This window comes from Suillus subaureus (assembly GCF_016647635.1).
Source record: "Suillus subaureus strain MN1 chromosome Unknown BJ212scaffold_13, whole genome shotgun sequence".
In the NCBI taxonomy this organism is placed as follows: Eukaryota; Fungi; Basidiomycota; class Agaricomycetes; order Boletales; family Suillaceae; genus Suillus; species Suillus subaureus.
The window spans coordinates 748,520-762,285 of NW_024538569.1; the positions used below are offsets into that span (position 1 = coordinate 748,520).

At 44.9% G+C, this 13,766-nt stretch overlaps 9 protein-coding genes across 9 annotated transcripts; all 9 read left to right on the forward strand.

The window, feature by feature from the left end:
* Nucleotides 1-649: 649 nt before the first annotated feature.
* Nucleotides 650-1,118, forward strand: BJ212DRAFT_1480237 (uncharacterized protein; the record flags this gene model as incomplete). Its single annotated transcript, XM_041340046.1, has 2 exons — nucleotides 650-839; nucleotides 892-1,118. The coding sequence occupies 2 exons, from the start codon at nucleotides 650-652 to the stop codon at nucleotides 1,116-1,118; spliced, it is 417 nt and encodes a 138-aa protein (XP_041193922.1).
* Nucleotides 1,119-1,483: 365 nt separating this feature from the next.
* Nucleotides 1,484-1,867, forward strand: BJ212DRAFT_1205515 (uncharacterized protein; the record flags this gene model as incomplete). Its single annotated transcript, XM_041329152.1, is given in 2 exon segments — nucleotides 1,484-1,679; nucleotides 1,692-1,867. Coding segments are annotated over 2 exon segments (372 nt in total), but the record flags the coding sequence as incomplete, so codon positions are not given.
* Nucleotides 1,868-3,429: 1,562 nt separating this feature from the next.
* BJ212DRAFT_1270329 (uncharacterized protein) lies at nucleotides 3,430-3,789 on the forward strand (the record flags this gene model as incomplete). Its single annotated transcript, XM_041330885.1, has 1 exon — nucleotides 3,430-3,789. One exon carries the CDS (start codon nucleotides 3,430-3,432, stop codon nucleotides 3,787-3,789), a length of 360 nt encoding a protein of 119 aa, XP_041193924.1.
* Nucleotides 3,790-4,564: 775 nt separating this feature from the next.
* BJ212DRAFT_1207874 (uncharacterized protein) lies at nucleotides 4,565-4,828 on the forward strand (the record flags this gene model as incomplete). Its single annotated transcript, XM_041329179.1, has 2 exons — nucleotides 4,565-4,666; nucleotides 4,721-4,828. Coding segments are annotated over 2 exons (210 nt in total), but the record flags the coding sequence as incomplete, so codon positions are not given.
* Nucleotides 4,829-4,952: 124 nt separating this feature from the next.
* Nucleotides 4,953-5,558, forward strand: BJ212DRAFT_1270116 (uncharacterized protein; the record flags this gene model as incomplete). Its single annotated transcript, XM_041330856.1, has 2 exons — nucleotides 4,953-5,060; nucleotides 5,118-5,558. Coding segments are annotated over 2 exons (549 nt in total), but the record flags the coding sequence as incomplete, so codon positions are not given.
* BJ212DRAFT_1269947 (uncharacterized protein) lies at nucleotides 5,548-6,069 on the forward strand (the record flags this gene model as incomplete). The annotated part of the gene is made up of 2 exons (XM_041330840.1): nucleotides 5,548-5,838; nucleotides 5,896-6,069. The coding sequence occupies 2 exons, from the start codon at nucleotides 5,548-5,550 to the stop codon at nucleotides 6,067-6,069; spliced, it is 465 nt and encodes a 154-aa protein (XP_041193927.1).
* A 57-nt stretch (nucleotides 6,070-6,126) lies between these two features.
* On the forward strand, nucleotides 6,127-6,489 carry BJ212DRAFT_1270269 (uncharacterized protein; the record flags this gene model as incomplete). The annotated part of the gene is made up of 1 exon (XM_041330873.1): nucleotides 6,127-6,489. One exon carries the CDS (start codon nucleotides 6,127-6,129, stop codon nucleotides 6,487-6,489), a length of 363 nt encoding a protein of 120 aa, XP_041193928.1.
* Nucleotides 6,490-7,955: 1,466 nt separating this feature from the next.
* BJ212DRAFT_1480240 (uncharacterized protein) lies at nucleotides 7,956-9,770 on the forward strand (the record flags this gene model as incomplete). Its single annotated transcript, XM_041340047.1, has 8 exons — nucleotides 7,956-8,285; nucleotides 8,361-8,523; nucleotides 8,573-8,687; nucleotides 9,250-9,285; nucleotides 9,330-9,458; nucleotides 9,509-9,593; nucleotides 9,631-9,644; nucleotides 9,701-9,770. 8 exons carry the CDS (start codon nucleotides 7,956-7,958, stop codon nucleotides 9,768-9,770), a joined length of 942 nt encoding a protein of 313 aa, XP_041193929.1.
* A 157-nt stretch (nucleotides 9,771-9,927) lies between these two features.
* On the forward strand, nucleotides 9,928-10,379 carry BJ212DRAFT_1480241 (uncharacterized protein; the record flags this gene model as incomplete). Its single annotated transcript, XM_041340048.1, has 3 exons — nucleotides 9,928-10,113; nucleotides 10,144-10,269; nucleotides 10,320-10,379. 3 exons carry the CDS (start codon nucleotides 9,928-9,930, stop codon nucleotides 10,377-10,379), a joined length of 372 nt encoding a protein of 123 aa, XP_041193930.1.
* Between the last annotated feature and the right edge of the window lie 3,387 nt (nucleotides 10,380-13,766).

The following is a 13,766-nucleotide window of genomic DNA, read 5'->3' on the forward strand; positions in this document are numbered from 1 at the left end:
CTGTCTGCTGATTCGAACAAATCAGATGACTATGATATTGCTCATATGCTGGACTACTTCAATGACTGGTGGAAGGAATCACTTGGTTGTTGCAGGGTTTCGGATATGTTGCCCAAGTCATCTGTCCAAGATGTTATGGATTTGGTTGCATGGCACTTTTCACACCTGGTCAGTCAGTCCATATGATCTTCTTAACACCGGATACTAACACCATACATGACAGCCTGATCATGTGAGGACTGGCCTTCTCCCATATATTGTGCAGGGTCTGGATAATCTGCTGGAGACGATTGGTTTGTGCCACCAGACACAAACTGGGAGAGAGTTGCTGGACATGTTGCAGATAAGGATGATGAATCTTAGGCGTTCCAGTGACCGGTTGACCAGATTGGTTGGGCCCATTGATGAAATCACCAGAGCTGTATCATCCTCACAGGCACTCATTGACAGGTTAAATACAGATGACAGTGCCTCCATGTAGTTACAGTTAAAGTACACCCTAATGTCTGCTGGTATCTGGCCAATCTATTATACAAACCGGCATGTAAATAAAGTGTGTTCATGCAATCAGAGGTCGTGTGAAAGTGGAGCTATTTTCTCCAATTGATATCAGTGGTGCTTTCCTGTCACTTGATTGAATTGGCAAGCCATGGTTATAATTCCACTTGACTGGGCCTTGTACCAGACATACCTTGCCGGTGAATTGGTGCATGAGATTTTCATGGCTACAATTCTTCACCAACTGGTAAGGGATATGGACCTTGGACTCTTGGATATCAATGCTTGCATTGCTTTGGAGCAGCTCACCAATGTGATGGCTACTGCTTACTCTAACGCTGGTAGGTAATCCAGCTCATTTATCTGTTCTGGTCAACTGACCTGCAGACACAGCTCATCTTAAAATTGACATGGTTAGATACAATGACGCCCTGGACAAAGATGAATCCAGCCGAAGTGAGACACGAGAGGAGAATCTTTTCAACAGATTCCCCCCTGAAGAGGAGCATTTCTTGATAACCCCATCCATTGTCATTGATTCTGGCAGTAGAATCATTGTCTGGTATTTGCCTGGAGCACTGACCACTATGATAATGGTCTGTTTTACCATCTCCATGTAATTTTATCTTACCCAGATGTATGACACAGAAAGATATTCATGGTGCCACACATTCCATGAGTGGTTTGTTGAAGCATAGCATCACAACAAGCAAGATCACTCAATGGAGGACCAACTGGTCGAACTTCCATACAAGTCCAGATGGGATGGTCACCCCCAGGTGTATCAATATATCCCCTGCATGGTTTCAGCAAGGAAGAGAGGTGCATCCGGTTGTCATGCATTGAAATCTCTGGTATGAAGTATTGTAGAAACATGGCTTTCTGAATCTTGACCTGGAAGATGGCTTCTTGCCAGAGGTATCAGCAGCACTGAAAGGTGATGCCTGGTCGCAACATTATGACATCCCTTCAAAGGTCTGGTATCATCATCTCTGCTGCACTTCAGGTCATGCACCCTGATCTTTATTGGGCCAGAATGGAAACTCAAGTTGGGCTTGGTAAATGGGCTGCCAGATATGAATTAGATGAGATGCACTATCACCTTCAATGCTGGACATCTGTCTTTAATGTGGTATCGATCATATGCAATCACTGGTTGCCCCCTCATAGAGATCCCAAATGTTGACCGGCAGCATTTGATATAATGACGACTGTTGGTATGTATCACCTGGTCATCACAGACTTTATGAATCTTGGGATCAAGTTTCTATATGACTCTGGCTCAATGCTGGCTTCATCATGTCAACTGGTGAGACATTACATGAATGTGGAAGAGGGCAACCGGATTGTTACTGCGTGGTACATGTGAGACAGCATCCACAATTTTGTTGGGACTCCGAGCACAGAGTATGCAAAATGTGACCATGTAAATATGTAGGAACTGTATGTATTCATTCAAATATATATCTGGTATACTTGGTTACCATATTGAGATGGTTTCCACATGTGCTGGGTGGATAATTGAGCTGAACCAGATATGTATCATGGAACTGTATGGGTATAGACCCAGATGTGTATACCAGATGGACCGGATGGGCATTGCCAGTTAGAATACACTGCACCAGATAAGGTATTGTGGTCTCCGGTTAGTGCACTCTGCATGTACCGGATGTATTTACCTGCCTTGTATTTCACCCCATCCCTTGACCCACTCGTCTCCGGTTAGCATAGTCTGTATGCTCCACACACCCTACATAATATACCACTGGCCCATCTGTTTGGAACAGGTACACACCACCCACCGGCCCACTCGTCTATCATGTACATAGATATTCTATATAGTACATTCCTATACTACTGTCTACACTATATACCACCAGCCCATCTGTTTGGAACAGGTACACACCACCCACTGGCCCACTCGTCTATCATGGTACACTTATTGCCTATGGGCCCACATGGGCTGGCCTGCCTCTATAGGTACATTGTCACCCTCAGCTGTCCATCTAATACGGGTATAAGTTACTGTACTATGTGTTCTTTTGATGGTGTCTTGCAGTGCTTGAGGTTGCTCATGGAATAGGGCAATGGATACCTGAGGACTTAGTAGGCACCGGCACAAGTTGTAATTTTTTCAAGACGTCTAGCACCCTTGCAAGCCAAAGGAGAACCCAACGAGCAAGGGATGTGGCATTGGTGAATTTAGTTCCAAAACCATCAGTAAATGCATCACAAGTAAGTGGTCCTTCTTTATGGTGAAGCATACTCAAGAGAAGTAACTGTGTGCATAGGAATCATTTCCAGCAAGACTCCCCAGGCATCCGAGTCATGCAGTGAAGATCTATCCAAGACCAAATGCTCCTTGGAAATTCTCTACAGCCCATGGATCATTTGATGCCCCCAGGCACTCGCAGCTCCCCTTCGATGCAGACGCAAACTCGGAAAGGGGAGAAACCTATTTTCTTGCTGCCATGGACTTGGAAATGGACTTAGAGGGCCCCAACTTTGGAAACAGATCTGAACTACACAACTTATGTAGGCCTGTTTCAACCTCTGCATCTGCCAGGCATTGCTAATTGCTTGACTTCAGCTGCAGGGCCTGCACTTCCTAAGAGAAGGATTCCCAGGTCTTTCAATGATATTGAACATGTAGACGAGGATCTAAACCACTCCGATAATGCTGTTGACATCCCCAGGCCATCACTCCCACACCAGAACAGAATTCAACAGGTCATTTTAACACTACGGGACACCATCTGGACTGCCTCTAACTTGTTTGGACTCAGTAGACTATACCCTCATTGTCCTTCCTTTGAGCCAGATAAGTTTATTCCATCCACATTACTTGCAAGAACTTGTCCAACAGCAGTTCAAGGAATGGATTCCCCAGGTCTACTCAATGTCTTGCCGCCACCCTACCCCTTTCCCAATATGACCATTTATCAGCTTGTATCCTGGATGAATTCAGGTAGCCACAGGAAATCAGAGGCTGAGATGCAGCATCTTGTTAAAGATGTTTTGCAGGCTGACAATTTTGATGTCAAGGATCTTGAAGGCTTCTCAGTGAGGAGCTTGCAGGAATTGGATAAGGATGATGGTGGGGAGAGAATTACTTTCCCAGATGATTGGGTTGAGACTGATGTTACTATCAACATTCCGACGAAGTCAACCAAGGAAGACCCCAAAACATATACTATTCACAGATTCCACTATCACCCTCTAGTTGAAGTAATCCGCGCAGCATTCACAGATGTCCAAGCTTGTGCGTTCCATCTTTCACCCTTCAAATGACTATGGATAGATCCTTTGGACAGCCATCAGGAGCGGATATTTGATGAGCTGTACACCTCAGATGCATGGCTGGAGGCTCAGGACGATCTCCAGAGGTTGCCAAAGGAGCCTAATTGTTCCTTGGAATGGGTTGTAGTGGGACTTATGTTCTTTTCCGATGCAACTCACCTAGTGAACTTTGGAACTGCGAAAGCTTGGCCACTTTACCTCTATTTCAGAAACCTGATGAAGTACTGCCCAGTCGTTACCTCAATTGGGAGCATGCCACCTGGTAGGGCTCTTGCCTTCAGTGAGTTTTTCTTACAGGATGCCTATCGACTGGTCATTTATGCCAACTGCCTTGTCAGCTTCCTGACTAGCATTAAAGATATTTTGAGTGGCCTACTGTGCATATCAAAAACTGGCATGGTATCACTTCATACTCACTGCTGCCAGGAGTTGTTTCATGGATGCTGGGAAATCTTGCTTGACCAGAACTTTCTTCTTGCATATCAGCATGGTCTTGTCCTGAAATGTGCGGATGGTGTGCTGCACAGGGTGTTTCCCTAAATATTTACATATTCTGCTGATTATCCTGAGAAGTAATTTCGCTTTGCCTTCATTAGTAAAGTTGTTAGATTGCTCATCAAATTCCAGGGTTTTAATTGTGACCATCAAAGACATGGGCTCATGCACCTGCCCTCACTGCCTCACCCCAAAAAGGTTGTTTGACTCTCTTGGTCTCATCAAGGACATGTGAAGTCATATACAAAATCTACGCATATATGCTATTACCAAAGTCCTCAAGGCTTGTGAGTATATCTATAAGCGGGGGAATACAATAGATGGTTCAAAGGTTAAAGACACCCTTGGAGAGGGTTCTTGGGTACCCACTCTGGTAAGTGCATATAGATCCTTCAATCTTTGATGGGCCCAAACCAGCTACCTGCAGAATCAATTCATGCAGAAACTTGGACCATTTGGCCTTGACCCCTTCCGCATGCTCGTGGTTGACTTCATGCATGAATGCAAGTTGGGTACTTGGAAAGCGCTACTAACCCACCTCATCAGGCTTCTGTATGCCCTTCCTGATGGTAGCCAGCTAGTCGCAGCCCTTGACCACAGGTACTAGGCAGAATTCACCTAGAGTTTTATTACCTGCTAACGATTCTTGACCTCCCCATAGATTTCGTCAGGTTCCGACCTTTGGCAATGGCATAATCCGAAAGTCTGCAAACAATACTTCAGAGATGAAAAGGTTAGCAGCATGGGACTTCGAAGATATCTTACAGGTTTTTGTGCAACTCATTTTTCTTCATTTGCCTCGCTAACACATTCTCCATCATCAGTGTGCTATCCCAGTTTTCAAAGGGCTGTTCCCTGCTGATCATGATTTAGTTGTACAGTCTTTGCTGTATCGGTTCGCGCAGTGGCATGCACTTGTCAAGCTCAGGATGCACTCAGGCTCTATGGTAACTTTTCTTGAAGATACATTCAAGAACCTCTCTTGGATGTTGCAAAAATTTCAATGCGACACCTGTGCTACCTTCAATACTATGGAGTTACCAAAGGAGAAAACAGCTCGTCAACGAAGGTTTGCTCAACAGTCTGGGACTAATGTAACTTCTGCAGACTCAAGCAGACCAAGGGCAAAGAAATTTAACCTGAACACCTATAAATTCCATGTGATGGCAGATTATGCAAGATCTATCAGATTCTTTGGGACCACGGACTCCTTTACTACTCAAATGGTATGTATGCATTGTATTTCCACTATCTATGCAAGTTAAATTTGGCCAGGGAGAACTTGCACACAGAGCTCTCAAGGCATTTTATCCATTGACCAGCAAATTGGACACCCTGGCCCAGTCAGCTAAGCATGAACAAAGGTATCATGTACTTCGACAGGTTGCAGAAGCTGGAGGTGCATCCTCCTCTGACAGCCAATCACCTGCTGATGCTCCCCCTTCAGTGTCCTCTGACATACATCACCATATCACAACCAATAGGGACAGTCTGATCAATCTATTTCAATTCCTTCAAGAACATGACAGTGATCCAGCAGTTAAGGTAGACATGATATTGCAGTGGGGATGTACCTTACACTTTTCTCACGATTATTGTCAGAACTTCATCCCCAAACTCAAGGACCACATCCTTTATAGGCTTCAGAAGCTGGATATCGGCTATTGCGATCACACCTTTACAGATGAGGAGCACAATTCAATTATTATTCCTAATAATATGATCTTCTCAGTCCAAACCATGCAGGTACACTACACTACATACGACCTCAGGTGAGAATACAACACCGTCAGCCCTAGAACACACGCTGATATCATGGTACTTTCAGGGGAGATGACACCTAATCACCCATACTGGTATGCCCACATATTGGGTATTTACCATATGGAAACTTGGATCAACAACAGAGCCCAACCCATTCAGCAGCACCTCGAGTTTCTCTGGGTCAGGTGGCTGGCACTGTTACAGAACTACAAATCCAGCATGAAACATGCTCGTCTTCCAAAGGTTGCATTTGTGGATGAAACAGACCCTGACACATTTGGGTTTCTTGATCCAGGGCAAGTGGTTCGAGGGGCTCACCTGATTCCTGTGTTCGCCTCAGAGCATGGTACAAGCTGGCTTCGGTATGGGAGATCATTAGTGCACCATGGGGGGGAGCTAGATGACTGGGAAGAGTATTACGTCAGCATGTGAGTCTGAATATTCTTTTCTAATAGTGCTGTTGACTCACAACCTTTGGGTCAGATTTGTGGACTGAGATATGTTCATATGCTATACTCACTTTGGTGTCAGGCATCCAGTAACAGTTGCAGAGGATGACTAGAGAATGTCTTAGCTCTGATTTAGTAGCACTGGATGATGCCATGGATGTCATCGACAGTGATGCAGATTGTGGCGACAAAGATGGTGATGACGAGGGTCAAGAAGGTGATGGTGATGATGAGGATGATGATGATGATGATGATGATGATGATGATGATGATGATGATGATGATGATGATGATGATGATGGGGAAAAGGAGGAGGAGGAGGAGGGGGGGGGGGATGAGGAGGAGGATGAAGAGGAGGAGGAGGGAGATGAGGAGGACATGTTTGACGACCTTTCTTTTTAAATTGCTTTTACTTAGATCTTCTATTCCTTCAAGTCCTTTAAATTATTACTGACTTGCCTGATCAATAGGGGTGTCTTGTGACTCAGACCAAGATGGATCAGCATTTTCAAACTCCTCCGCAGTACTGAGTATTACTAAGTATTATCAAAAGCAAGCTTATCAGTCTTCTCTTCCACATACTGATTATCTCTTTCTGTGTTCACACCTGCCTCTCCTTCAGCTATACCCAGCAGTTCTTTAGTCTCTCTAGCATAAACTATTGGCACCATTGTCAATATGTGGAGAATCTCAATTTTGGACGATGCTCCTCAGCTCCACAATCAGATGGTCTAGAACTGGCACAACCAACTTGGCCACCCGATAAAACTTGAAGAAGACAGCAGCTATTCTCCATGATAGGGAAATTCTGTCTGCCCTAACACTTTCTCTGCTGGTGTGTTTTGTATCTCACCTCCAGCACCATCAGCGCCAATCATCTACTTGGCATGAAAAGTCTTTAATGTGCTGTTCTTTGTGAGCATTGAACACTCGTTTGGAAGTTCTAACATCCTGGCTTGTACGGATGGATGGAGAGGTGCTGGTTTCTCCAGACCACTGACTTCTGAGATGTTCAGGAAGTTGAAAAGTTGGAGGGAGCATGGCTGGGTCATGCTCGATGAGACCATGGGATAATACAATATCATAATGGTCATTTGTCAAAATAATGAGATGCATGGAGTTTCACACCCAGTGACTACCTGATATGGGTCATCATGTCATGCTGGGACGGCTGTCCTGTCTTCCATACTTGCCTTCAATCGCATTGAGACAAGTGATCCAATTTGTACTCAATAAGACAGAATAGCTCCTTTTGAATTCAGTGGCTGTTGGGGAAGGTAAAGTCAAGTTACAATGTAAACCTTGTTCGACTTGTGCTAACTCTGGCTAAATATTATAGTAAATCATCCTGGACAGGATGTGATCGTTCGGCAACTAATAGTCAGTAAGTGAGTCCCCAATGCCTTACAATTTTTCTCGCAATCCCCATTCAACATTGAGTGCAAAAGAATGGCTTATGTGCAACATGACTGGTCTGCTCCTCCCTTCGCTCAGTCCTCCGAGGGCTACACCTCCGTTTACTCCAATGACTTCCATCAGAGTGTACCCGGGCTACTCACAGAATCTTCCACTTCAACTGGGGGGGCATCGAGTGCACACGACATGCAGGAGCAGCCGCAGTCTCACATGGCTTTGTCACTATATCATCCCCAGCCTCTTCATCATGCATCTTTGAGCCAATCAAGCTTGTGGATGTTAGATGCTCAAGGCTTAAACAATGCATTTCAGCAGCAGAGCCTGGCATCTTTCGAGGCACAGATAAATCAGGGTTTCAGGGGTGTGAGCCCTGTGCATGCCAAAAATGCACCAGACTAGACTAAGTTTCTTATGCCACTATTCAAACTGATGACGAAGAACTTTCTATCAGTGGATGTAATAAAGGAGGTGAAGGTTGATGCATATGAACAGGTGGTTAGGTTGATCTTCGATACTTCCTTTTCCCCTACCAATGAGGCAGCCATGGTCAAGACAATGGCTAAGAGCGCCCTTGATGATGTGATCTCCCAATATTCCAATGGTATTTCCTTTGTATATCTTCATTCCTTAGCTGATGGATTTCAAAATAGCAGAGCTCGTCAAATGGAAGACCCTCACGGAGGGTCAAGCAGAAATCCAACGGCTGAGCAAGGTCTTGAATGTCATCCAGGACAAATTCAAGGACCTCTCACTCAACTCAATCATGTCAGCTTATTTTCTTCTCCTTCTGGTCCAATTGTGGGGTCAGGCACTTGTAGATCCCCGGATCACGATGGTTAAAGACCTCCTCAATAGTAGTTTATTCCTGCATGGAGAGATGGAAGCAAGTTCTTCAATTGTAACTCAAGCTCTGACATTAAATGTTCTACTTCAGCTGATTGGGCTGGATGCGCTCCCTGGCAGTCACTGTGTGCCAATGGCAGAATAAATAAGAATTGAGTGGGGCTATTTTCCCACAGAGTGATCTGGGAACTCATCGAAATTATGCTTTTGCAGAGAGGATTCAACCGATTCATTTGTTACGACAGGACCAACAGGTGGAAGATTTGCATGAAGAATGTCAACACTCCTGCTGTCTCTTGGACAATATTTCTGGTTATGTTGGCCCTGGAAAACTGACAGCCCTCATGGGTAAATCAGGTGCTGGAAAGGTAAGAGATCGAGTGTGTTTAGTTGTCCTCACTCTGACATGTTTGTATACTACACTCCTTAATGTTTTGGCATAACGTGGCAATGTTGGCGTCATCACCGGTGATTGTTTGGTCAGTGGTCAACCACTCCCTGTGGACTTCCAGGCACAGATGTATGTGTACCATTTGAGAAGTCGGTTGACATGAAATACTACAGGTTGTCTGCTAGTGGCTATTGCCAGCAGATGGATACCCACCTCACTCAAGCTACCGTCCGAGAGGTTCTGCCATTTTCTGCGCAACTTTGCCAGCCCCAGACTGTCCCTATTGTAGAATTGGCAGCATAGTAAGTTATCATAGCTTCCTTTGCTGCTCAGGTTCATCATATCTTTTCAGCATCAACAAGTGTCTCGTGATATGCAGCCTCGAAGATTACACTGATGCTGTTGTTGGGACTTCGGGCGTTGAGCTTGCTGCCAAGGTTCGTCCTTGTTGATATGTGTCCTTGCCAACAACAGCCAGGCCATTTCCTGTATGTGAGTTTGCAGTGGCTGATGCCATGCACATTTGTTCACAACATCGCTACAGGATCCATCAACCTTCTGGAGAGTTGTTCCAGGTCTTCGACCATCTCTTACTTCTTAAGAAGGGTGGCTAGACTGTCTACTTCAGTAACATCAGCAAGGGAACTTCCACTATGCTTGAGTACTTTGTTTGCAATGGTGCCCATTGATGCAACCCTGATGCTAACCCATAAGTACTTCTGGGTCTTATTTTCCCCTGCTTGAGTTGATAATTCATGGAGGGCTGAGTATATGCTCGACATCATTGACACAGGCACAACGGCATCGTCCTCGGTTGACTGGTGCACCACCTGGAAGAATCCACCTGAGGCTGCTGCACTCCAAGAAGAGATTGAGAATATCCATAGTGAAGGCTGCGTTTGCCTGGTCTTACAGGCACAACACCCCACCAAGTTCATGACTTCATGGAGTCACCAGGTCATGGCCCTTACCTAATGTAACTTCCAGGCCTACTGGCGCAATCCGACCTATCTCATGGTTAAGTTTGCGCTTTGCATCATTGGCGGCTTGTTTGTTGAATTCACGTTCTACTGCACTAGTGATTTGCTCCAGGGTACCCAGAACAAGCTCTTTGTATGTTGTGTTTTCCGGTGCATAGCGCAGGTTTTTGACTTGTTTGATAGGCGATCTTCTTGGCCTCAGCACTGTCTGTCCCCCTTTCACAGCAGCTTCAGGTAATGTAGATGTACATCGAAATTCTGTCTATCTATGAAATCTGGGAGCGTCCAAGCAGGATGTACAACTGAACTGCTCTCATTGTCAGCCAGATTCTAGTCAAGCTGCCATGGAACATTATGTGCTCATTGCTCTGGTTCTTCTGGACTGTCAGATTTACCAGTGATCGTGCAGGATACACATACCTCATGTATGGCGTCATCTTTCCCATGTACTACACAACCATTGCAGAGGTAGTTGTTTCCATGGCTCCAAGCACTGTGATCTTGTTGCTACTGTTCAGCATGATGTTCTCATTTGTTATTATCTTGTGAGTATTTTGGGCGCACTCGATATGATTGCGTCCCTTACTGTTTTATAGCAATGATGTCTTGCAACCATACCGTATACTCAGTTGGTGGCAGTGGATGTACCGAGTCTCCCTATTCACATACTTCATTGAGGGTATGCTTGGTCAAGGTCTGTGATCTGCGCTGAGGCTGCATGCATGCCGCTGACATTTCCTTTAGCTATGGTGGCAATTTCATTAACTGTGCTGAGCAAGTGTTTATTCCTGTTGTCCCTCCCTGTAGATCCACTTGTGGTTAGTACATGGACCTGTTCATGTCATGCTGGTGGTTACCTCGCCAATCCTGATGTGACCTCTACATGTCTCTTTGGCCCTTATTGCTTGACAGATGAATATATGTTTTCCACTTTTAACATTCAGTCCTCTCACCACTGGTGTGACTCCCCAGCTTTCCGATATACTTTCATTAGGTTCAACTTGCACTTCTCACAGCTGTCATAGAGCATTTCATTTACCAGTCACAAACTGGTATCACCAAAGTGCTTGTTCACAAAGTGTTAAAGTGGGCAAGGGAAGATATTGATATTTCTGACTTGCAAGATTGTGGTTTCATGTATTGGCATGTGCTTGCAATGAATCTGGTGGTAGCTGCAGAGCTTGTACTGGCAGAAAAGCTGACAATCACAACAGATTCAGATCACATGGATCATGATGCTCTTGACCAACTCTTCCTGCATAACAGACTGCTCGGAAGTATATATCACAAGAATCCAGAGATGACAGCATCTGACATCTTTATTCATCACAATTTGAACCAACTTGCCAACTTCTGGTACCATCTAGTGCCACCACTATTCTCCCTCTCCCTCTCCTCTCCCTCTTCCTCACTGCAGCTATTTTTCCTCCATGGTATGAACACTGATTGTGGATAACATCAGCACACACGCGCAATTGGGACAATTGACTCACTGGGTTTTGTGGTGCCATGATTTCATCAGGTAAGCACTCTGATCGTCCTGCAATCTGTATGATTGTAATATATTGGACAATGACTTGGAATTAACAGTGCTTGTGTTTGATCAGACAATTTCCTTTTTCAAGTTCTCACAATCCTTTCCCTACACCTCTGAGAAGACTTCTGAGACTGACCCCACCACTCACGAGAATGAAGTATGCTAGCAGGAGGAAAGGGCGCTTGTAAGTTGATATCATTTTGTTATTATCTGGATCCTTAGTCTTTTTCAGGCCGCAGAAGATAGATACTGGCATGAAGTCATCATCCATGCAGAATCCATCAAGACCATTGAGACCCTTAAACAACAACTCACCGTCACTCCAAGGATAACCTGTCAGAAGCCACTAATGCCCAAGCTAAGCTGGCAGTGTCTGAGGGCAGCCAGAAACTGCAAAAGAGGTTTTGGACAAGGAATTTGCTGATCTCAATGCCCAGTGAGTGCTTGGCTTGATGCTGATCGGTTCTTTAGTCTGAACAAAATATAGCTCCAAGGATCTGTCCACACAAATTGCTCTTCTTCATCAACATCTCAAGACTGTCAGCACCCAAGCCACCCACATACATTAGGCTGTGGACTCCTCTGCTACTGAGGGCACTTCTGGTGATGCGGATGTTGGCGGTGATGTGGATACTAAGGTTTCAGAACTCTGATCTGTTGTGGCTTACCTGCGCAAGGAGAAAGAGATTGTTGATTTCCAGCTGGAGCTCAGTAAACAGGAAAACATCCAATTGAAGGCTCAGATTGAGCGCGTGACTCAGAGTTTGCAAGAGACCAGAGCAACCCTTGCTGAGGTACGTTTGCCCATATGTAATATTACTGAATCCTAATGATGTCGCATCAGGGATGAGAACAGGCGATGGAAGCAGCAACAGTCTGCCCCAGCAACTTGATTGAAGTCACACTCAAACAATGTTTCTGCAGCAGTACCGGTAGATATTCATTGAGCAATGACGCAACCAACTATTTTGGAATACTCAGGCTATTTTAAATAGTAGGCAACCTGTCTGTAACAAACAGCACCAACATCTGAATCACTAAGAGGGAGGTGGAAATTAGGAACCAGGCGCTGGTACAATCTACACCATCAGTTCTCTTAGATTTGCCGGTCATTGCTAAAGCAGATTTCCATTAAAATGCCTTGGATACCCTTGGAGCTGAAACCACACATGAGACAAAATGAGAATAGACTCACAAGTTGATGCTGCTGGACTACTGTGCCATGTCTGCTGTGATGTTGCCATACGCTCAACATTGTCTCTTAGTCACATGGTCTGAACATTTGTTGTCATTGCTAAAGTGGCTTTCCATTAAAATGCCTTGGATACCCTTGGAACTGAAATATATATAAGACAGAATGAGATTGGGCTTGAAGGGTGAGGGCACTGCACTACTCTGCCTTGTCTTCTGTGATGTTGCTATACTTCAACCTTGTCATTAATGCCTCTTCTGAGTGTAGATTTGTAGGGATTAATGGTAATTTATGAACAACACAAAATTCTTCTAGAATACATGAATATATTTAGTAAAAGCATGATTGTGTCAGTCTATAGGTCTCATGACTACCATATCATGGACTCATGAATTCACTGGTGAAGGTAGGCTAATAGTTAACTCCACCTGCCCAAGACTTGGCGCCAGACTCGCCGTAACTCTGGCAGCCAGCTGAACCCACCACAACAGTTTTTGAGTGACGAGTGCTGAGTTCAACCAATGAAAACAGGGTTATCTGACCCTGGACCCGACTACTGTATGCTCTACATACAGTAATACCTGCTTGCTCACCACCCTCTATTTAACAATTTGTCCCCAGATGGCACATCTCATCATCCCCTTGTCTCACTTTTTTCTACCTGCAGTGCTAGTCGATGCCAGCCTCTCCTCTAGGAATGGTTTGTGATGAGAAATCTCACACTCACGTACCAGATACAGATCATACAAGTGATCCTCCCCACCCCCATGATGTGTCTGACATCTCAGGGAACAACCTAGAGGATGACTTCCCGGACAAATTCAAATAGTTAGAGGATGAATGGCAACAAGACCTGGCCAACCCCAGGAATTGGTCTCCAGCAAGAAAATGGACAACCACT